General features: G+C 44.3%; 3 protein-coding genes across 7 annotated transcripts; 1 reads left to right on the top strand and 2 right to left on the bottom strand.

Moving 5' to 3' along the window:
- The first annotated feature begins 1,985 nt into the window (after positions 1 to 1,985).
- Positions 1,986 to 7,014, top strand: LOC124666836. Of its 2 annotated transcripts, none has more exons than XM_047204168.1 (3): positions 1,986 to 2,488; positions 5,902 to 5,955; positions 6,859 to 7,014. In XM_047204168.1, the coding sequence occupies exons 1-3, from the start codon at positions 2,261 to 2,263 to the stop codon at positions 6,976 to 6,978; spliced, it is 402 nt and encodes a 133-aa protein (XP_047060124.1). In that variant the 5' UTR covers positions 1,986 to 2,260; the 3' UTR covers positions 6,979 to 7,014. The 2 variants fall into 2 exon arrangements, with proteins under 2 accessions (XP_047060124.1, XP_047060123.1); XM_047204167.1 differs by having other exon boundaries at positions 5,899 to 5,955.
- LOC124666835 lies at positions 3,286 to 6,991 on the bottom strand. 4 transcript variants are annotated; one of them, XM_047204163.1, is made up of 4 exons: positions 6,133 to 6,991; positions 5,737 to 5,819; positions 5,529 to 5,662; positions 3,286 to 5,443 (listed from the first exon to the last, which is right to left on the bottom strand). In XM_047204163.1, the coding sequence occupies exons 2-4, from the start codon at positions 5,790 to 5,792 to the stop codon at positions 3,726 to 3,728; spliced, it is 1,908 nt and encodes a 635-aa protein (XP_047060119.1). In that variant the 5' UTR covers positions 5,793 to 5,819; positions 6,133 to 6,991; the 3' UTR covers positions 3,286 to 3,725. The 4 variants fall into 4 exon arrangements, with proteins under 4 accessions (XP_047060119.1, XP_047060121.1, XP_047060118.1 ...); XM_047204165.1 differs by having other exon boundaries at positions 6,138 to 6,991; XM_047204162.1 differs by having other exon boundaries at positions 5,737 to 6,239; positions 6,845 to 6,991.
- A 5,586-nt stretch (positions 7,015 to 12,600) lies between the features above and the next one.
- Positions 12,601 to 23,973, bottom strand: LOC124665251 (aspartate--tRNA ligase, chloroplastic/mitochondrial-like). The gene is made up of 15 exons (XM_047202672.1): positions 23,581 to 23,973; positions 22,835 to 22,975; positions 22,291 to 22,400; positions 18,504 to 18,615; positions 17,957 to 18,028; positions 17,596 to 17,687; positions 17,191 to 17,311; positions 16,709 to 16,831; positions 16,139 to 16,334; positions 15,864 to 16,051; positions 15,636 to 15,707; positions 14,799 to 14,897; positions 14,112 to 14,192; positions 13,389 to 13,446; positions 12,601 to 13,028 (listed from the first exon to the last, which is right to left on the bottom strand). Exons 1-15 carry the CDS (start codon positions 23,971 to 23,973, stop codon positions 12,859 to 12,861), a joined length of 2,028 nt encoding a protein of 675 aa, XP_047058628.1. The 3' UTR covers positions 12,601 to 12,858.
- Positions 23,974 to 24,006: the final 33 nt, after the last annotated feature.

Here is a 24,006-nt window from a genome sequence, read left to right as displayed (position 1 = left end):
CGAAGCTCACCGCGGTGGAGCCGAGCCGCACGGTCTTCTCCTGGAGCGCGCCGAAGTCCCTGACGCCGAGGGTGTTGAGCAGGGTGATGCTGGAGATGGCGGACATGGGGGTCACGGTGAGGTTGTCCATCACCGTGTACGTCACGATGCCCTGCACGAACCCTCTCGCGCCGACGCCGGCCACCGCCTTCGCCGCCTGGCCAGTGCCAGGGGAGTCGGACTGCGCCCAGTAGTTTGTCACATTCGTCATCGGCCTGCCGCAGGTCGGGTTCGGGCACTTGCCACCGCTAGCGTCCGTCACGTAGTTGCAGCCAGCGCCGTCCCCGTGGCCGTAGCCGTAGCCGAAGCTCTGGCTGTGGTTCTGGCCGCACCAAAAGAACTGCTTGGACGGAGCCGCCGACGACGTGCTCGGCAGGCGGAGGAGCGAGGTGTTGGAGGCCGCCGCCGGCGAGGACACGGCAGGGCGGAGGAGCGCGTCGAGGTCGGCGCCAGGCAGGACGTAGGCGTCGTCGAGCCTCGCGACGCTGGCGTAGAGGCTGCCGGCGCTGCCGACCATGGACTCCGTCCCGAGCAGCCTGACGGCGGTGCCGACGGGCAGGGCGAGGAGGGAGAAGAGGAAGTCGACCACGTCCTTGTTCGCCTCCGCGAACAGCACGCGCCGCGCATTGGTGTCGATGAGGAGCTTCATGCTCAGCGCGGGCCTCGTACTGGCGGCGGCGGCGGAGGTGCCCGACATCTTGGAGATCTCTTTTTTTTTATTAGGAACTGGCCTGGTGGTGTAGTAGCGAAGCCTTGGCCGGAGAAAGCAGTCAAAGATTTGGCGTCGTGCCCCTGCCCCCTGACAGGTCGGTATTGGAACCCTAGAATTGTATGTTGTATCGCAATAACCCTTTGGGATATATAGAGGTATAAAGAGAGATATTTGGAGTACAAGATGATCTAAACCTAGTCTAATCTCAGCACTACATGTATTCTAACATTCTCCATCATGAGAAGACTTATTCTAGTCATTTTAATAGGTTGGTCAGAGTTGTTACGGAGCATACATCACATGGAAAGTATGGTGCTCCGATTCCGTATTCCAAAGTGATTTCTCATTTCTCCATCTAGCCCATGACTTCACCAGGCCGTACATCATGGAGAGAAGACTTATTTTAGGCATCGGACGATTTGTCATCCGGTCCCGTGAAAATAGGAGAAGAGAAAAAGGCATCGCATTTTATTCTGGGCTGTGAAAACGGTCCATTATTCTGGGAATGTGGAAACCGAGCAGGCATACAATTACTCGAATCAATTCCCATCACATGCATGACACAAACAAATGTACCTGGCTTGCCTAAATTAAGGGAGAAGATATTAGTTAGTTTGCATGATACGCCGGTGTTTAAAACTTGCCTTCTACTTCTCCACGTCACCGATCCGTGGGCACGTTTCATCGCAACAGTCCATCGTATCTCTGCACCTTGAGAGAGAGAGCCGAAATTTAGTGGAACCTCTTCCCGCCACAACACTCCCCACATTCGATCGAAATTCAAACTGACGTTCCATCTATAAATATGAAAGGAGGGGTGTATCTAACGCGTGCGTCGTGTGTGACAGCTTAGATTTTGGCTCTTTACTCGTCGAACAGAGGAGATGAGATTAGATGAGACACTGGACCATCTCGTTGTTGATAAGATTGCTGGCTGGCGCAACGATGATCCATCCAACATGTGGCAATCCCATCGATGATCCTCCTTTGGTGATTTGCCTCTTCGGTTGATGACTTTACCCGCGTCTCATCTTGGATTTGTTGTACTCCCTCCGTCACGTCAAACTTGTCGGACGGACTTCCTTTGCAAAAAAACCCTCAGAATTTCCCGACAAACCGAGCGGTCCTCCCACCTCTTCTTCCTCGGCTGAACTCCGCGTCCCCTTCCTCTCTGTAGTGCTGCCGCTCCATCTCCGGCCCCAATGCCTGCGCCCTCGCCCGCGCCGACGGCACAGCCGCGCAGCTCCCCCTTGCCTCCTCCCGTCCACTAGCCCGCAGCTCCCCCGTGCCTCCTTCAGGTTCTCTCCCCCCGCCTTCATCCACACTTGTGGACTAAATGTCTACTCTTTCTCCATTAATTCGTACCGGTCGGCGTACTCCGGCGGTTGACCACCATGCCCTCGCACGCGCAAATCTCCTCCGCCTCCTCCCCGTCCTCCCCCGCTACCTACTCCCGGTCCTCACCCTCGGGCGTGAATCCTCACATCCACTACACTGGCCAAAAAGTTGATGCTTTTGAGGTGGCGTGGTGAGTGGCTCCTCCACCACGGATTCGCCCCAGAGCAGCGGCGGGGGTCCGTTGCTCGTGCCGTGGCGCTCGATCTGGAGGGCATGGGGACTAACGCGGCAGGACGCCCGTCGATGATGCTTCGCTGCTTCTCTGGTGGCTCTTCACCATGTCCGGTCGCCAAGCAGCACTGGTTCCTCGTCTTCGGCCAGTTCGCGGCTGCGATGCAGGTTTGCCCACTCTCCCCTTCCGGTTCAGTTCACAGCTTGCTAGTGTTGCGGAGTAGAAGATGTGACTTTGTGATGTTAACGATTTCATCTGTTGCGATCTGCACAATACATTAACAAAAAAAGATACTCCAGCAAGGTTTATTTTGAGGATTATTGCTCTAGGAGTACTGCAGGAGTATTTTCAATTTTGAAAACTGAACCAAAGATTGTCACATCTCATGGCTGGAACTTCCTTGATTGGTGTAACATTAATCAACTTCCGGTTCAGTTTACATCGTAGCTTCAGTTTTGATTCATTGAAATATACAGTAGTTTGGGCAGATAGATTCATCAAAGTGTGATGTACTCGGTAGTAGCAGTACTTTGATCAGGCAGATAGATTCAGGAAGTATACTTGCACCACTGTATTTGATTATGGTTACAGTTTTACTGGCATTTGATTATGTTACTTGCAGTAAGCAACTTACCTCGATCTTATTTTACTTGCGGCTATCTTTAGAATTGGGAGTTAGATTTGATAGCACCTAATTGTCAGTGACAAACAAGGCCTATGTTCTTGGGTCGCCATTGCCTTGTGTCCTGGGACATTGTTGCCAGGCCAAAGGAGTTTGGGTGGTTGGGGATCAGGAACGTGTACATTCATAACCAAAACTGTGCAGTTCACAATTGCTCCCTGGTTTTACAAAACTTGATTGTTTCTAGGGCATAAGAACTTGATTGTTTCTGTAGGTTGTGCTTAGAAATTCCATCATTAATTCAGAGTAAAAAAGCAAACCAGTAACATGAACGAACAAAAGAAATCCCTTTGATATTCCCTGTCTGGTATAGACCAAAGAGTTTACAACCTGTTAAATATGGACATCGATGGATTGTGTAACATTAATCAACTTTGTACTGTCTAAACATGGGTATAACAACTAATGTCTATACATCTCTTGCTTCGCTTGCTCCTCTTGATTCGCTTGCTTGCTTGCGACCTGCTTGATGCTGCTTGCTTCGCTTGATTCGCTTACTTGCTTGCCTTTTTTTTGCTTGCTTGCTTCTCTTGCTCCTCTTGATCTGCTTGCTTGCTTGCGACATGCTTGATGCTGCTTGCTTCGCTTACTTGCTTGCCATTTTTTTTGCTTGCTTGCTTCGCATGCTTCTTGCTGCTGCTTGCTTCTCCTGTTTCCATTTTTGCTTGTTTGTTACCTGCTTGATGCTGGTTGCTTGCTTCTTCTGCTGCTTGCTTGATGTACTAGACTATAAGGTCTTTGGTTTTCTGAAGTACGTTCGCCGAGATAGATAGATCATCCATTACCTCTTCTAGCCTTCCTTCCGCCTCAAGGCGATCCTTTCCCATGTGGGGGATATCATATCCTACTGCTCCTTCAGCCTTCATTACCTTAATCATACATGTCTTTAGCGTCATGAAGCTTCTTGTTAGTTTCTTGACCTCGTAGTTCTTGTATTCTTCCTCCACGCCCTCTATCAGCTCCCTAATATTTTTAGGTGCTCTCGTATCAGTAAGGGACTGTAGAGACCTGAAGAAGCATAGATCAAGCACATTCATGTCTGGACTATTCGGAGGCTGCTGTAGCAACCTAATGTCTAGGTCAGTTTGTGCTACTGCGTTTCGGAAACCGGCATCGTGAGGGAGGAGGTGAGGTTTTGCATTATCCTGCTGTATAAAAATTGTTCTTCCCAAATCTTCATCGGGCCACTTGTCCTGGATGGCGGGAATCACCAGATTACACATGTAATCCCTCATGACATCTCGGGTAACTTTCACTGATTTAATCTCGATTGTTCCTTTGGGTCTGAGTTTACTCCTTTTAAGAGCCGGAGTATTCTTGACAAAGGCCCATGTGCCAATTTTCCCATCGAACGTGACTACACCATCTTCACTATACCTTGGCTTGGCAACAGCCGTGAGGAACATCACTTTTCCAATGCTATTTTTGTTCTTCACGCTGCGCAATGGTTTCGGTTCTTCGGGGTGTAGGTAGTATGTATTTCTCACTCTCGTCATGTCGAACCATTTCTCATCAATACGGACCATGTTGTCCATTTCCTTGAATCTGCATTGCAAGTTCTTATCGGGCTTCTCATCAAGCATAGACATGCAGAATTGCAACCTCTGTATCTTGTTAGCTAGTGTCATCGATGGCTTTACGCTATCAGTGATGCGCTTCAGCTCACCCCACTTAAACCTTCGGTGTAATGTTGAGCGGTTAACACCGAGAGATTTTGCTAGAGATCGAATTGTCCTTCTTTTGTTTAGTGGTATTGTTGTTATCCTCGAGAGTTCCAAATCTTTCCTTTTAGGGCCACTATTGCCCTTCTTCCTGTTCGACACATCAACTGGTTGACCTTCTGCAAGCTGCTTTTGAGCTTTTTCCCAGATTCGCTCGACTGTCCGTACACTTGTGTTAAGCAGGCTTGCTACAAGCTCCTTGTCTTCTGTTTGAAACTTTCCGTCTCTACTCTTAATTACTTCCAGAGCAAAATAAGCACCATATCTCTCCTCATTTGTCAGATCTTTTTTACGATGCTCACCAGGTTGATCAACCACCATATCTTGAGCTTCACCAGGTTGATCAGCCACCATATCTTGAGCTTCATTAGGTTCTTCATCATGTGCTGGGCTTGAGTTGAGATCAAGTATACCATCATGTACTGGGCTTAAGTTGAGATCTAGGCCTCTATGGTGATCTTGAGCTTCATCAGGTTGATCAGCCACCATATCTTGAGCTTCATCAGGTTGATCAGCCACCATATCTTGAGCTTCATCAGGTTGTTCAGCCACCATATCTTGAGCTTCATCATGTGCTGGACTTGAGTTGAGATCAAGTACACCATCATATGTTGGGCTTGAGTTGAGATCAAGATTCACGAGTCTCATCTTGAGCTTCCCATAGTCACTCATCCGAGGGAATTCAACCTTGTAGGTGTTTTGTAGGTCATTACACATTCCTGTAAAAGAGCGAGATTAGGGGAATGACATCGTCAACATTTTGAGAACAAGAATACACCAGCTGAATCGAGCATAGTATCTTACCGTGTACCAAAGGTTTTGAGAAGATGTCCTTTTGGCGCATCAGGGTATACTTCCACGCATCCAGTGCATCACGAGGTAGTCTCTTCCTACCGCGGAGACGATTAAGTACACCAGCAATTTGTCCTAGTACAAAGCTGTGCAAAGAGAAGATTAGCAAATCACAACTAAAATTGCTAAGACAAAAGTAGGTGTAAATTTAAAAACTTACTCATTGGAGAGCACAATTTCCTTGTCAATTTTGAGGCTCATCTTGTTGTCTCTCATGACCTCCCCACTATTTGTTTTCAAGTGCTGCAAATGTATAAATGTATAAAAAAACAATAGTCTTATACACTTATGTTGTTTACTGACTTTTGGCCTCCTAACACAGAAGTTATCTCAGTTGGATGATCGGAAGAAAGATGAAGAGGCCCAAATGCGCGGTCAGGTAAGCCTTCATGATACTAGTGCAAACATGTGATACATGATGCGTAGTCAGTTTACAATAACTCCAATTTGTGATGCGTAACAGTTCATGCCTGATCTTAGAACTTGAACATGGGTACTTAGATGTCATGATTCTGTGTTGTTCATGCTAGGAAAAATATGTATGGTTCTCTGCTACCTTACAGTATCTCCGCCGCCTCGCTGCAGTTGGTTGGAACTAAGCTTGAGATATTCTTGCTGTTTTTTGTTTTGTTTTGTTTTCTTGGTCCTCGACTGATTTCGTCACTGTCAATATTGGAGTAAATATTGCAAGTTACTGTCAATTGTTACTGTTATGCTTTGAAATTATAAACAAGAGTAGTTACTGTCAAACCAAGATTGACAACGAAGCATGAGTTTCAGTTCTGGCTTATGACTTTCAGGTGGATGATGCCAAACTTCATAACAGCATCATGCACAGGAATGTCAGTTTTTTTTTTGAATATTTAATCTCACCAAGTTCTTCTATACCTGAACTTTTGAACAACAAATAAAGAAGCTATGTTCACTGGCAACTTCAAATTTTCAAATGGGTTGCCAAACGTTCCCAGCCCAGCGGAAGCAAAGGCGGTGAGTGTTGCCATGGTAGATCAGTATTCCATATGAAGGTTGGTATACATGGACCAAGAAAGAATGAAAGACCCAAACGACCTTTGCAATTGAACTTGGAAGGACATATTCCATATTCCATATTGCTGATTTTTTGTGCAATTTCAACATATACACCTTTGCAATTGAACTTGGAAGTACATATTCACAGAAAAAGAGAAAGTACTGCAATTTCATTTTACAAACATAAATGCAGTGCTTCAGTTTTTCAGTCAACATTGCACAAGAAACTGAATCTGTACCTTATATTCTTCAGAGAAACGGGAGCAACACCTTCTTCATCAGGGGAGGACGACGGGCAACAGTTCAGGACGGTGGTGAGCAACAGAGCAGCACGTTCTTGTTCAGGCGACGAGCAGGGACGTGGACGAGCTGAGTCGCGGCCGCGGAGCAGGGAGCAGCGGCGCAGAGAAGGACCAGCGGCGCCGCGCCGCAGGGAGGAGTAGCGGCGAGGCGCGCGCGAGCAGCAGGGGAGCAATGGCGCTGCGCCGCAGGGAGGAGTAGCGGAGAGGGGCGCGCGAGCAGCAGAGGAGCAGCGGCGAGGCGCGCGCGAGCAGCAGGGGAGCAGCCGCGAGGCGCGCGCGAGCAGCAGGGGAGCTCTAGCCGTAGCGGAGAGGCAGCGGCAAGCTTCTTCTGGCCTCGGCGGCGAGACTTCCTTACTCGACGGCGGACGGCAGACGGCGATGGAGCTGCGGAGGCGGCGAGACTACCTTCATCGACGGCGAACGGCAGACGGCGACGGAGCTGCGGAGGCGTGGGCGTCTGCGGTATGTTAGCGTGCGTTCGTGGGCGTCCAGTAGGCCGGAGTCTGCTCGACGGAAGCAGGCCGGCGACGGAGCAAAGGATCGACGACGACGGAGAAGAAGCCGTATTTCAAATTTGATTAGAAGCCCACATTTAAAACGACCAGGATGTATCGGGGGGTTATTGCAAAAGAGAAAATGTACTGTGCGGAGGGGGAGCTGCGACATGTTTGACGTGACGGAGGGAGTATCTCTTTTTCCAGATCTGTTCAAGTTGAGGGGGGGAGCCAGCGGTACACTGGAGTCGGTGTGGATAGTGGACGCGCACACAGCGATACGGTGGCGTGAATTTAGGTCAGTCCTCGTCTTTGGCTTAGCCGTAGCTCTGGATTGATTTTTTTTTCTTATTGTGTGTCTCTGCTTGCATGTCTCACTGGATATGGTGCTTTGTGTTGTGTTAAGCTTTGGTAGATGTAGTCTTATCTCTACTGGTGTAGATAGAGGATTGATGTTATGGCCTGTAGAGGCTGAATTTGCTGGGTATCTCCTTCGTGGGGCTGATGTTCTAATACTATGTTTAAGCTTTCAATATAAAGCTGAGCCTGAGGGTCTTGTTTCCAAAAAAGAACGAAACAATGCACAAGCGTCATCGTTGCCCTGATCATAGATGATATGTTCTCACCATGGAGAAAGTCTTCGCTCACAAAATAGTATCTTCAACAAGACCATTGCCAAATATAACCAATTAAGGCCAAACATTGGTTTTTCACCCTGAAAATTTAGACCCTGAACTTCTCTTGCGTTGTTGCCCCCACTTGTCGATGCTCCAAGTCACGAAACACTAAGTCAATTCCTCATCGCCGTTGTGACTCGAACCATCATTACTAGTCATCAGATCTTGGCTTCCATACCATTGTTCGTGACTGACTTCACCATGAAACCAAAGACATGTCCCACACCTAGCAACAGACTGACTCCGGACAGATCAAGGAGGAAAAACGTCAAGCGGGTCATCATCATGGTGTGAGATGAATCCTAGGACCGACACCTTTATTCGCAAGACTGGCAAGCCCCCTCGCCACCAACCCACTTCCTGACAGACTGGTCGTAGAGCGAAAGGCACCTCCGCGCGACCACATGCCCCGAACAGCCCTGAGGCCCAGATCGGATCTCACACCTTGACCGCCGGCGGCTCACCAGCGCCACCACGACGCCACTCCGCCGGAGGAGGTCTGTCAGTCCAATCCCCACCGGACCTAGGCGAAGAGACCTAGAGTGGCCGAGGAACCGGCGATCCGTGCCACCCATGGTCATCGTAGGACGACTCCGAGCACGCAACTTACAAGGACTCCTCTGCATCATCATTGCAAGGCCTCGCCCTCGGGCGCCGCTGTCGCAAGACACCACCGGTGGCGCCCCTTGCCGAGCACCACGCCCTCGCCAGAGAAGGCGTCTCATGCTCCCCACACCTAGCAAATAGGAGAGGAAGGCCTCGCCGCCACCGACGCCGCACAGGCTTTGCCTAGCGACGTCCACCGGCAGCGGCGAGGGAGAGGAGGCACGAGAGTCAGGCTTGGGTGTGGTGGCGGAGAGGGGCTCATGGTCGCTCGCAAGAGCGACGCAGAAGAAATGTCAATCATCAACTAAAAGAAGATTTGAACTTTTAAGCATATAGTGCAAAGATTAATATTATGATAAGCGGACAAGCGCCGGCACAGAACGAGCGTAAGTAATCGCATTTCCTGCAAACATTCCATTGTAATCGAGCATCATATATATCCAAACATTGCATATAAGAGAACACCAAGCACATCCTGAAGGGCACTAAGTAATTAACCTAATTTAGCAAATAATAATTTCAGATGGATGGAGGTAGATTGATCTGGGAGGCGAGGAAAACATCGGTGAGCACGGTCTTGGACTGCAGCGACGCCTTGAGAATGGCCAAACCCTGCAGATCGTCACCCATTCATTCATCAAGTGCTACAGAAATCAGGACGTTGTTTGTGCTCGGATTAATGCTTACCTCCACGGAGCCGAGCCGCACGGTCTTCTCCTGGAGCGCGCCAAAGTCCTTGATGGCGAAGGAGTTGAGCAGGGCCATGCTGGAGATGGCGGACATGGGGGTCACGGCGAGGCTGTCCGTCACCGTGTACGTCACGACGCCCTGCACGAACCCTTTGGCTCCACCGGAATCGGGCCGCACGCACTGGATTACATCCTTCATCGGAGCGCCACATCGAGGGCACCTGGTGTCCCTCACGTCCGTCACGTGGCCGGGACTCTGGCAATGGCCGCACCTGAAGAATCCCTTGGACGGCGAGTCTGGCAGGGTGAGGAGGGCGTTGTTGGGGGCCGCCGCCTGCGGGGAGACAGTCGGGCGCAGGAGCGCGTCGAGGTCGGCGCCGGGCAGGATGTAGGCGCCATCGAGCCTGGTGACGCTGGCGTAGAGGCTGCCGGCGCTGCCGACCATGGACTCCGTCCCGAGCAGCCTGACGGCGGTGCCGACGGGCAGGGCGAGGAGGGAGAAGAGGAAGTCGACCACGTCCTTGTTGGCCTCCGCGAATAGCACGCGCCGCTCCTTGGTGTCGATGAGGAGCTTCATGCTCAGCGCGGGCCTCGTCCTGCTGGTGGCGGTGGTGGTCGACATCTCACCGGTGGGCGGTGGCGATTAGCGATGAGGAACTCGCGTGGCAGTTAATGGCGAAGCCTTCCTGGAGAAGGCAGACAAAAGGGGAAATGTTTTGAGTAAGCAAGCGTACGTGTGAGGGCATGTAAGGCATGCCTTTTCTTACCCGCCACATCACCATATCAGATAGAGAAGACATTAGATATAAGTCATGTAATATATTATCTCCTATAACTATCTCAAGCAATTAATATTAATTATTAAATTTTGATAGAAAATTTATTGCTAAGGGAAGACATATGTGATACAATGGAGAAAATAATATTTCTTTATTTGCTAAGAAATAATCCATTAGCAAAGGGAAGACAACCTCCTCTCTCTTTATTCTCTCTCTTCCAACTAAGCAAGAATTTGACGTGGCATCTCTAAGGGAAGCCTGACATCACCCCATTGTACGTGCCCTGATTCCCTCGCTCTCTGTTTGGCGTGGTGTCTCTACTGCGTCAGCACATGTACAATGGTAGGACAAACATATCTTCTCTTAATAAATAAGAATTAATTATTTTTAATAAGAAAATATGTGGCTAAGGGAGGATAAGTTGTACAATAAGGAAAATACTCTTCTCTTATATTTCATAACAGATCATCCTTTAGCTAAGGAAGACAACTTTCTATTTCTTCTTTCTATCTCCTCCAACTAAGCAAAAATCCTATGTGGCAAGCGTAAAAGAAAGTTGGCATCACCCTATTGTACATGCCTTGAAGTTGGTTTGTGCATTTTTAAAACGGAGGCATCAGTCAGATGGCAGTGAGGCCTATTTGCTTAAAAGATTTTTTTCGGAATACGTTAAAGGAGTAGAGACTTGAGTAAAAAAAAACTACCACACATAGCATTTGGCACGCCCCTTCGGCAACCGCACCTGTGTGCCAGCACTATTGCCGCGTTTGGGGCCTCCCTCCCCGGTTAAGCCTCCAATAGCCTATCTTCAAAAAAGAATTGAACTCGTTTTCAACAGCGATCCTAAATTTCATTCATTTTTTAACAAAATTTAAACCTAAACTTAATGCTATAATCTAATTCTCGTCGTTGTTCGGGCCACGAGAGGGACCAGCCTGACTGTCGCCCCTTGCCTTGGCTGGCCTCTCGGCTCTGGCTTCAAGTGCCCGCCAATGTGTCTCTGTTCCACCCTTGCTGCCTACGATGTTGTGCATGTTTGGCGGATTTCCTCCGTCATGGCAACCCATTGAGCCACGCGAGCGGCGGCCTCCACCTCCCTCTGGGCGAGAAGCTCCGACATGGCATGTGATGAGCGACTATGAGCTAGCAGCCTCCTTCGTTCCCACCCTATCGCGAGCCTCAATGGCCGCGTTCGTATCCTCGAGGATGGCGGCAACTTTCCTCTCCTAGCGAAAGAGGTTTCTTAGGAGGCGAGGAGAGTTGCATGCTCCGAATTCGTCGACAACTCCTCCTCCTCGCCCTCTTCGAACTCCTCTATTTCTACCTCCTCGTCGGTGCCATTATCCGAAGGCGGGGTAATAGGGTCAAGCGGTGGGCAACGCGCGTATCGTTGGAGAGCATGGCATATATGGTGGCTAGGCAGTGAGGCATCTTGCTAAAGAGGGATAGAAGTAAGCAAGGTTGGAGTTGCTCTTAGAGAATTAGAATCATTTAAAGAATTTTGTGTTGGATTTTTGGTTCATAGGATTGAATCAATAGGATTTTTTTTGGGGGGGGGGGGATTGCGGAGGTGGCGTTTTGGCTCATAGGAGCAAATGCTCCCATTATACAAAATATTTAAAAACAATTTTAAAAATGTCAAAAAAATCTGATATAAATTTTTTGGTGTACATCGTGACATTCTTTATTAGTGCACAAGTTTTCATAGAGAAACAATATATTATGTGGCGTGTACAAAAAAAATAAAAAAATGTCCTATACGTAGTCGTGTTATAACATCAAAATTTATCTTTTTACAGGAGCCACAAATTTTTTTAGTTTCTTTGAAAACTTGTGCACGAACATAAAATGTGTAGATGTACATGAAAAATTTTACTTTAGAATTTTTTGACACTTCGAAATATAGATTCACATAGTGGGAGCAAATGCTCCTATGAGCCAAAGTGAATATCCCGGGGATTGCTTTGTACCAAGTTTTATCAAAAAAAATGTGCCGTCCACTCAACTCTCTAAAGAATCCTCTCTTTTTCGTGTAAGGAAACCAAACAAACTATTCCTAAGATTCAAACTGAAATTTCTTAGGATTCATTACGAGAATGCTTTTTTTCTGTTCTTGCATTTTTATTATCCAAACAATCAAATCGACCCTTAACATGTTCTTCGAATTGTCCCACTACTATCACTATTCAGAGGGTCAGGTTTTCAGAATACTCATAGGCAGATAACCGGATCAATAGTGCATAAGCCAGGTATAGAAGGTTAAACGAAAAGGAACAGCCTCGGGCAATTCATATTAATCCGTATCTAGATAAAGTTAAATCAATTAATTTAGATCGGAGTGAGTATATCTATCCGTAGCCGGTAGACCGTGGGACAGGTTTCCAAGCACTATGCAAAGAAAAAGACCAGCCTACTACAGCCTAAATCATAGCGAGGTATACACACATCTTCAGAGAGAACACATTATATCTTACAAGTCTTAGTTTGTTCAACTCCAGGTTAAATTAGACAGCCAAATTTCCTGAACAAACTGATTCGTATAGGCATCCGATGGGTGACCAGTGATCTTACATGGTAAAAACAATCATGAGCAACAGCTCATTCTCTCTACAGTACAAAAAAGAGAATGTGTAGAGACGATTTGAGTCCCATGTGTATAATGTAGTTGTTCCTAACAATTTTATCCCTAAATTATGAACAGTATTCTCATGAAGTGCGTAGGCCCAGATCCTTCAGTTGTTGAGGATCCACAGGAGACGGTGCTTTGGTGAGCGAACATTGAGCTGTAGTGGTCTTTGGGAAAGCTATCACATCCCGGATCGAACTTTCGCGAGCCAAAAGCATCACCAACCGATCCAACCCATAGGCAATACCTCCTGCAATAAGTCGATCACGAATGTCTATTTAATATTCTACACCATATAATAGATGAATAATAAATTAAACAAAAAATACCATCAAGACAGTAAACAATAAATAAGTGAGTAGCCTTTCTTGAAGCACATCCTTGGAATCAAAATTTTCCAATGGTACGAAAGATTGCTCCACTTAAGAGAGAGATACGATGCAACAAATAAACAAGACATAGGAAGGAACAAATAGATACTTCAGAAGGCTACTCTTATTTGAGAAATAGAAGAGTAATAAAACTTAGAAGCAGCATCAAAGAGGACTGCACAGCCAAGTCTTAAACTAAGGAATATATAAATGGAGAGCCATGTTGCTGAACATCATACCATGTGGAGGAGCACCCATGTCAAAACACTCCAAAAGATAGCCAAATTTTTCCTCCGCCTACAAGGCAAATTTGTATATGAATTTTATTGCCAAAAGAGAGCAGCACTGGATACAACATCAGCAAATTTTGAATCATAAACAGAATGTGGATATAAAGACTGGAATTTAAAAAGAAATTCAAGATCACACATGAAAACTTGCTACAATAATTTCACTTCTATAATTTTGTTCATCTATAATCTTGTGAAGTACACTACCATGTGTCCAAAGATCCATTCCAGAACATGGAAAATCTATGTATATCTTGCAAGTATTGAATTAGTTTTTTGAAGGAGCAAATTTCAATCGCAATGGTGCAACAAGTTGATTCTAGGTACATAATCACAGAATATTTTCCCATCCTCATTTCTACTAAATCTTAATGCATGTCCCAATTGGGCAAATCAGTAATACACTTGTTGGCTTAAAAGTAGTAGTACAAAACATGTGTCTTCGAGAACCTAAAATGCACGATCTTATCAGCATTATGGCATGCCACAGTGAGTACAAAGCATGCAAATGTACCATCCTAACACAAACATTTTGGTCTCAACAAAACTATAAGCACTTGTAAATTTGATTGACTAGTAAATGCAACAAAGTGAAGACTGCAAGAAGCATCCTCGACATCCTGAAGGGACTACACACAAATCATGAAGGGCAAGTCAGAAAAATAGTCACACCTGTTCAGGTGAGATGCCGATGATCTCAAAAATTCTTTGTTGCACATCACTTTTGTAGATCCTCAAACTGCCTCCTCCGATCTACCAACAAGACAGAACATCAGATGCACGGTACAATTTCAGCCCTATTTCCACATCACAGCTCACATAGATGCTTCTAACTTATTATCGTTATCAAATTATCCTTTGCACACCTTGCTCAATTAATCATTTATAATAGATAAGGGCATAAATTCAAGCAAGCAGCTTTATGAAAGTATCTTAATGTCCAAATCTTGTAGGATCAATGTGCAAGAGTATTTAGCATGATATTCTGAAACATACGCTACTACAAATATAACACAAACAAACACATGTGCTTGTACAGAGGGATAAAGTATCATCTTAATATGCATAATATTACTCCCTCCGATCCATATTACTTGATGCCAATATAGAGGTATCTAGACACATTTAAGCTGTAGATACGTCCATTTTAGCATCAAATAATATGGATCGGAGGGAGTACTAATTATGTTGAATTTTGATGCATATCACTACGTTCCATGTCTTGTTTGGATATTTTAGGTGTGGATACTCTATAGGTACATGAACATGAGAGTGTGAAGCAGATTCAAACGTCGAAACATTAAAACAATATATTAATCTGAACTTGCATATACACTTGAAAAGAGAAACGGGGAGTACCTCCACCCCATTGTAAATCATATCGTAAGCCAAGGCACGAGCTGATGGTAGATCATCCATATCTTCCGGGTTTGGTGCAGTGAAAGGGTGGTGTAGAGCCTGTGTTCGAACGGGGGAGAATAAGGTGAGAAAATAGAAAATAAGATACAACCTTTACTTTTAGCACCCAGTTCATCCAGCCTCTTAATTTCCTACTTCTTCTGTTCGTATTTAATTGACTTTACTTAAAAGCATAGCTAGTTTATTTTCTTATCTCCCTCGTGTCGATTAAAACCGAACGGAGGGAGTACATTTCATACTTTTAGCAGAGATATGCAAGTTACCCATCTGTTCAGGAGAACTTGGGTAATCACTGTATTATAAACCGTGCCATGTACCAATGCTCGTCAAAATGGCATTAGCATGTACTGATGAAAACTGTATATCGACTGATGTTTTCCTTAATTATCTCTGTTCATACATACTCCCTCTGTTCCTAGATAAAAGGTGCATAGTTTTTGGCACGGAATAATACCAGATCATTGTTGCATGTCATCAGGAAAAACTTAAGATTTTCCCAATAGTTGTTGGTACTTTAGTGATACAACATAATACCATGTATCCTACCATACGAAGGTTCAAGGTTTCAGGTTTGTCAATAATTTACTATCGTCAACTAAACAGCTATTAGCATTCAACAAATAACAGTAGTCTCTCAGAAAAGCAATCGGTAAAATGGCAGTTCTTTAACACACTGTCATACAAAACACAGGCTTAAAGACTGCCCACTCTGGTTTTGTATTAGCAAAAAAGAATATGAACCAATTATAATCTTTTTGTACAAACTAAAAGACTGACCTCATATCTCTGCTCATCACTATTCCATTCAAACATTGGAAAATCCGTCACCCAAAGAATTGAGTGTGCTGACTGGCATAAAGAAATGGAACAATTAAAGGGTGACATCAGAAGCATGACTAAAGCAGAAACAAAGCTATTATTGGTATCTCATCAACATCCCATGATCACATGTACAGAATATGTTGACTATACATGTAGCAGAAGTTCTTGGTTTGAGAGACTCACTGTGTCGATCACTTCCAGCTTCTGAGCAATAAATAATCTTAACCTGCCAAGAATTTGATTAGCTGCTGATTGCTCGCCCAGGGCAAACATGATAAGATCACCTGCTTTTGCACCTAAAAGTTCCAACAGCTGCTCTTTCTTTTCGGGTTTCAGACTTGACACTAGCGGACCAACTCCTTCAAGCTCCCCTATGGTACCACACGAAAATTAACATAAAATTTGCTGCCAGTCCTCTTAATTTTGTCTAATATAAGAGGGATATATTTGACATTTACCATTGTCCATAACTTTGAGGAAAGGAAGGCCCTTAGCTCCAGCTTTGGAAGCTTCAGTGTAAACAGTTCCCTTCTTTAGGTCAGTGTTTGAAAAAACTTTGGCACCACCAGGCACACACAATGCCTTTACTACACCACCATTTTCTATGGTATCTGCAAATACCTTGAAAGTGCTGTTCAAAAATACATCACCAGCCTGCATTTGACAGAATAACAATGAAGAGAAAGAAGGTGCAATTAACAAGCCAAGAAAGGACTTGGTAGCATATGTTAAAGCAGCATGTAAATATACATAGCATGCCCCCAAGAAAATACAAACCAAAAGAAAGTACTACTAATGGTACTAGCTGTGAATAGGATAGCTTTCCGTTTTTAATACAGAAAAATGGTGCAAAGAGCAGCCCCTCATTCAAAATGATGTCTAAATTTGTGATAGTAATAACTAATTTAGTAGTTTTTTTAACTCCGTTACCATAGGGGAATCCCCTACGGTGTATTTTTTATATTAATAATTAAGTAGTTATCACCATTACACTAAGGTCTATTTGCAAATAGATTAAAGGTCCTCACATCTTTTAGCTCCCAATCGAACCGAAGGTCAGGCCTGTCTGTCCCGTAATGGTTCATCGCCTCTGTATAGGTGAGCCTTGGAAAACACTTTGGCAGCTTAATATCTCCCACCTCTTGAAATATCTGCGATATGAATATTCTGTAGCTCAATCAACCATGAATAGCAGTAGTAACTCAAGAAAAAGAAAACATGTTTTCTGAACAATGAACTAAGAGCCTGACTACTACCAATGATTTAATGTTCGGTAGCTGAACTTCAAATGGAGCGTACAGTTGTGGTGCTTGTGACCCTTTATTATTATAAAAACGTACACGATTATGTTGCCTTCTAAACTAGGTACTTCAATAACAGACATGGATGAGAATAGATGTCTGCCAAGAAAAACGGAAATAGAAGATATAAACAGACATGGATTGCTCAGCCTGCATTTGACAGAACAACAATGAAGAATTCTAAACTAGGTACTTCAAAACAAACATACATGTATCATCAATTCTTCATTCAACTTCAACATATGCTCCATTGATGTAAAGGCAATCTCCATGTCAAGTTGTGTGAATTCTGGTTGCCTGTCTGCACGCAGATCTTCATCCCGGAAGCATCTGACATAAAGCAGCTCAGTGAGCAAACACAATGGTGCCAGGCAGCTTTCATAGAGGTAGTTAATTGTTTCGATACTAGTACAGTATTATTTGCCAGCTAGAGATGAGTCATGTGATAGATTTATACTCATTGTATTCAGGCAAAATGGAGGCTATGGTTACAAAAATGAAGATGAAATATTGTTGAAAAGATAGTTGCACCAATTAATATAATCTATACAATGTTAAAAGACAACTATATCCATGAAATAACACTAAGACCTTTAAACACAGTACCTACGTACCTTGCAATCTGGAAATATTTTTCAAAGCCAGAGGCCATCAACATTTGCTTGAACAGCTGAGGGCTTTGAGGAAGAGCAAAGCATGTCCCTGGCTTCAGAAATCATATTGGAGGAAACCAGAGGAACGGTAAGCACTTGTTGGAAAGCCATGAACTTCAGTGCATAGTTATTACTACTTATTAAGTTACTATGCCTAGCACTAGGGAATTAACAAGCAATCGCAACATGAGGGGGCAAAAGTGAGGGGGCAAAAGTACAGAGGTTATTGTGCTTAATAGTGATCAGAGATTAATACAATTGTGATCAGAGATTAATACAATTGTCTGCAAAATGAGGGGGCAAAAGTACAGAGGTTATTCACCTGAACTCTTGAAGGTACAAGATAGTCCCGGGCACCTTCTGGTGTAGACTTGGATAAGATTGGAGTCTCAATCTACCTTGGAACATGTAGTAACTTTAGATGAAACATTAAAGAGAATGATAACTCGAGAGATGTATACAATCTACATATTGGAAGATATATTAGACTTGCAGTTCCTTAACTTTAGTGACTCACTTCGTCTATTTCACCAATCCACGCAAATTGCATCGATTAATTGTACTACTGGTGACAAATGAATAGTCATCTTTATGTATCCTTTATGCACCCAATCAAGAAAACAGATTATGCATTAAAACTGGTGTGTTAGACACGTGGTTGTAGAGGTAGCACCTCCAAGAACATATTGACCTCTTGTCATATATTACCAGAGAAACTACCTTGATATTTCTGTTGCAGTTTAAGAACAGGACCACTAGGGTATAGCGCTAGTGCATGCCAAAATGAAAATGACAGGCATATAAAAGCAAGTACAACAGGTTGCAGCCAGAGGACATCACGAAATAATCAGTACATATAACTAGCATACCTCAACAAAATCATGTCTATCCTCCAAATAACGACGAACGTGCTTAATAACTTTATGGCGCAATCTCAGGTTTGCCTGCATTTGTGGTCGACGCAAGTCCAGCACCCTAAATCTACAATATTTATAAATAGGACAGTCAGTTTAAAAAAGGAAATCTATAATATCTAAATAGGAGCAACCCACTAAATGATTTCTCTCAACATGCAACATGTCCACATCATCAGGTGGGCCTTCTATCATGCAAGCCTTCCACCTCAGTAAGTTTGCCACATCATCGTTTCTTAGATTATTTTCGATTTTTTGTAACCCACGACTTCACAGTCTTTGCCTCTTCACCTCCATGCCAATTACATTTCATACGGAGATGAGATACCAATTAATGTTTCCACCAGAGACAAGCTGTCGTTTTGCCTTCCATCCATGTGCTCCACTTTCTTATTCTCATGCCGTTCCTCTTCTCCTTCTTTATCTTCTCAACAACCAGTTTCATCACCTCCTTGTGCGCTTCATTTTCACATTTCTTGGTTTCAGGCTTCTTCCACTCACTGACTGGGTATTCTCTGTAATCTCCACTTCAAGGTAAGTTGTAGCCCCATTTCTTCTCTCTCTCCTGGAAATTTTCCAAGCTAGTAGATGCCTTCCGGTCTGGTATTTTTTCCTATGCCATTTGTTTGTAATCTAAGGTGCTCATATATTCGGTGGAAGGAGAAGCCAGGAGTTGAAATGTTCTTGTGCTGATTGCTAAAACACTTTCTTGCTGATCTGCTCTTGAATCGGCCTCTTCTACAATTTGTCTAACAAAGCATAATATTATTTAACATTCAGTTGGTATTTGCAAGATTTTATTTTGGTATGGATATCGATGGACTGATCAGGGACATACACTATCCAGATTGCCAAATGGATATTTTTGATTCAGCATCTTCCATATATATTTTTAGATGGACTACTCTTTTGTTTTTCGCGTAAATTTTTTTTTGCATGAATGTCCATTTTGTTATATTACTTTCATTTGTGCAATCTAACTTTTTTGTTCTTTTCTTCGTGCAGCTTAATCTAAGAAGCAACTAATGCCAATATTTTTGGTTCGATTTGTGCCTTTGGGAGACCGAATCAACAAATGTATGCATCTTCATGAAGTGGTTTCGCTTTTGCCTATCTGGTTGTTGTCTAAAACAAAATTTATCGGAGACACACAAAAAGCCTCTAGACCAATTGGTGACTTATTGTTCTGCATACCATCTATTGAGGGTTATAGCTGGTGTATTTCAGATTAAGAAACATTGTTGGAGCCTGGTACGTATGTAGGAAGTCTATTTCACACCAACAATTTCAAAGAATATTTATGTCAATAATCGATGAAGTATGAGAATGGTCCTTCTAATTTTCAGTTGAAACGAATTGATGATAACAATATATGGTGATATCAAGTAATGCATGGATTGGCCAAGAATTGATTAACTCCACGCGCCCCATGATCTTAAGGAAATATCTTCAACTAGATTATGGATTCATGTGGCTACTGATACGCTATCACTGTTGACTATCATTTTGTTTCACGAGATGATTGATGTTTTTATGTTTGTAAGATAAGTGTACAACTAAAATTTATGTAGTTTTTTATCACCTTCCTTTTTGTGTCACCACAGAATGTCGATGTGCTCACATCTTTCTGTACTTAATTACATACATAAAAAAGTCCTTCGGGCACCCATGTTATATTGTTATTACATGTAAATTAAGTAAATATTTTTATTTTGCTCACAAATTTTAAAATTATATTACTCGATCTTCTATTTTAGCCAAAAAATTCCCGCAGCAACGCGCGGGGTATCATCTAGTTCGTACTTAAAATGGTGTACATGCATCATTTCAATAAAATCAAGCATACTAGATTAGCAGTAAATTGGTACGCTGAAGGAGGAAGGGGTGAGAACAAGGAGGGTCATATTATTGACAGGAGTATTTCTATCTGGAGCAAAATTGTGGTTTGGAACTAGGGATGATTACAACAACAACAACAACCACCACCAAGCCTTTCAGTCCCAAACAAGTTGAGGTAGGCTAGAGTTGAAACCCATAAGATCTCGAAGCCAAGTCATGGTTCCGGAACGTGGATAGCTAACTTCCACGCACCCCTGTCCATGGCTAAATCTTTGTCGATATTCCAAACCTTCAGGTCTCTCTTAACGGACTCCTCCCATGTCAAGTTTGGTCTACCACGACCCCTCTTAACATTCTCAGCACGCATTATCCGTCCGCTATGCACTGGCGCTTCCGGAGGCCTCCGTTGGATATGTCCAAACCATCTAAGACGATGTTTGACCAGCTTCTCTTCAATCGGTGCTACCCCAACTCCCTCCCGTATATCGTCATTCCATACCCGATCCTTTCTTGTGTGGCCACATATCCATCTCAACATGCGCATCTCTGCTACACTTAACTGTTGTATATGTCGTCTCTTCGTTGGCCAACACTCCGCGCCATACAACATCGCACGTCGGATAGCTATCCTATAAAACCTGCCTTTTAGCTTTTTGTGGCACTCTGTTGTCACAGAGTACGCCAGAAGCTTGGCGCCACTTCATCCAACCAGCCTTGATTCGGTGGCCCACATCTTCATGGATATCGCCATCCTTCTGCAACATGGACCCCAAATATCGAAAAGTGTCTCTCTCCGGTACCACCTGCCCATCAAGGCTAACCTCTCCCTCCTCGTGCCTAGTAGAACTGAAACTGCACCTCATGTATTCAGTTTTAGTTCTACTAAGCTAAAACCTTTCGATTCTAGAGTTCGCCTCCACAACTCTAACTTTCTATTAGCCCCCGTTCGGCTATCATCGACTAGCACCACATCATCCGCAAAGAGCATACACCATGGGATATTTCCTTGTATATCCCTTGTGACCTCATCCATCACCAAATCAAAAAGATAAGGGCTCAAAGCTGACCCTTGGTGTAGCCCTATTCTAATTGGAAAGTCATCAGTGTCGCCATCACTTGTTCGAACACTTGTCACAACATTATCATACATATCCTTGATGAGGGTAATGTACTTTATTGGGACTTTGTGTTTCTCCAAGGCCCACCACATGACATTCCGAGGTATCCCATGACTTTGTGTTCCGGAACTAGGGATGATTACAGCGAATGAGAAATTTATCATTACAACATAATATTGCTTATCGTCCAGTAGAATCTAAATGGTGATTTGACGGACTACTATATGATATTTAAATAAACTGCCACAAGTTAGCATGACCCATATAATGGCCAAAAACTTTCACCTAAACTGAATCTGTAAACCTCCATGGTACAAATAATGTATCACTCAAAGGAGAAGATACCGGAACTCCGTAAGAATAAGTATTAAATGATTATAGTATTAGAATGATTAAGTTGCCAAACTGACAATGATTATACACGCAAGCAATTTCGATAGTCATAAAACATGCGATGAATTGATATTTACTTTGCAGAATGGTTAAATCTAATCAAATTATATGCTCCCTAGTCCCAAATAGTCAGTGTCATATTTGACAAAAGAAGTGGTTGGCGATGCCTAAGTTTCCCAAACATTATCTTTGCACCTAAAATCTTTTGTGCAACTTTAGATGTACCACCCAATCACATGTTCTTCTGCACAAACTTGATAAGTTAAAAACTTGTTAGCCAATAACTAATCGGTAGCTAGATACTTCGAGGGATCCACCAAAACTTTCTTCCAAGTATTTGACAATATGCCAACAAGAAAATCTGCAGAGAACACAGATTGTGCTCGTGTTACCTCAATCTGACTTCTTCTGGAAATTTGTCTTTGACAGTATCAGCAGTAGTGATTGGAAAAGGTAGGGAACGAGTAACTGAGTTGAGCACCAATATACTATCTGCAGCAACCTTCAAGATGCAAACATGATATCATCGTTAATGTCACCGTTTGTGGAACACGAGAAAAAGATAGAAAAGCTCATGACAATTAAAGGAAACAATTAGTAGAGTGTATGAACTATGTGGCATATGGTTCCTCTCCTTTATTTAAGCTCCAACACACTCTGCATGTTTCATCTTCGAAATGGGCGTGATCCCATTTCCATTACGATCAATAGAAGTAACAAACTCTTGCAGTCTTACAACTTGGAACAGAAAGATAAGAGTGTAACCACACACAAGTTCTGGACAAAACCAACACCTACTGCTGATCTGTAAAAGTAGGTAGTAACGTTTCTCTACTAGAAAGTGTAAATTTTCAAATTCAAATCACCCAAAGTCACCTCTAGCTCTTTCCTCCCAAAAGAAACATTAAACGAAGTACCACAAAAACCATCAAATACCTCTATGGCCCCCGTCTTCATATCTGCATTGATGGCATCTGCTGGGCGTGGGCGCACCACCCCCTCAACAGCAACCACTGATTCCACTCTCAGCTTGTTCACAACAGCATAAACTTCAGGGTATTCTGGCAACGTTGTCACCTACAGAAAGAGTATAATAGCCGCTGGCTGGCTTGAGATCACTAAATCGTTTGAACCATAATGACAGTAAGCATCAACTATTATAACATGTAAAAAATCTTGTAACGATTATCAATTTGCAGAGAGTGCAAAAATTCTTCCCATATAAATTATAAAGGGAATATTTGTTTGCCTGTGAAAGTTACATGAACGCGCAGTCTCAGTTGTTATTGCATTTACTCTTGTGAGGAAAAAAATACTGTATTAAGGACAACGCTAACGCATCAGTATTGAATAATGCTTCTAAATTTTCTTTTGCCTACACTACAAGCATTTGCCAAAATCACTCTACTAAAGTATCTGGTTGTTTCCGCGTATCCCACCAACTTGTCAGCACAGCAGATTACACGAATCATTTGGTGAAAGCATTAGCGAAAAATGTGATATTATAAGTGGTCAGCTGTATATATCTATATACGCTGTTTATACTGCAGAAGAAGCAGCAGCAAGTACATTACAACAATCACGGGTTCACAGCTAAGGGATCACGAATTGCTGCGTGTGCTAGCAACAACGGCAATAGCCAGCAAAGCGCCACGGACGGCATTAAAACGAAAATGGCGGACCTGGACCATGCCGGAGGAGTCGCGGAGGGTGAGGAAGGTGAGGCCGGCGTGGTTGCGGCGGAGGGCGACCCAGCCGCAGAGCCTGACCCGGCGCCCGGCGTCGCCCGCGCCGAGCTCGCCGCACAGCGCGTCCCGCTGCGGCCACTGCAGGGGCTGCATCCTCTCCAGCCTCGCGGCCTCCGCCGCGGGGGGCGCCGCCTCCTCGGCCGTGGTCGCCGCATCGGTGGCTAGGGTTCGGAGCGTGGGCGGGGAGAGGGAGGAGGAGGGCGAGGCGGAGCCGGAGAGCAGGAGCAGGCGGCGGAGGTGCGAGGCGGCGGGAGGCCTGCGGCGGCTGAGCGGGTTTAGGCGGGAGAGGAGGGAGAGCGGCGAGGCGCGGAGGAGGGAGGACGCCATTGGAGGCGTCGTGGGAAGGAAGAGAGGGTTTGG

This window comes from Lolium rigidum, chromosome 6, assembly GCF_022539505.1.
Source record: "Lolium rigidum isolate FL_2022 chromosome 6, APGP_CSIRO_Lrig_0.1, whole genome shotgun sequence".
Lineage (NCBI taxonomy): Eukaryota > Viridiplantae > Streptophyta > Magnoliopsida > Poales > Poaceae > Lolium > Lolium rigidum.
Note: the sequence above shows the minus strand (reverse complement) of the source record. Positions and strands in the feature narration are given on the sequence as shown.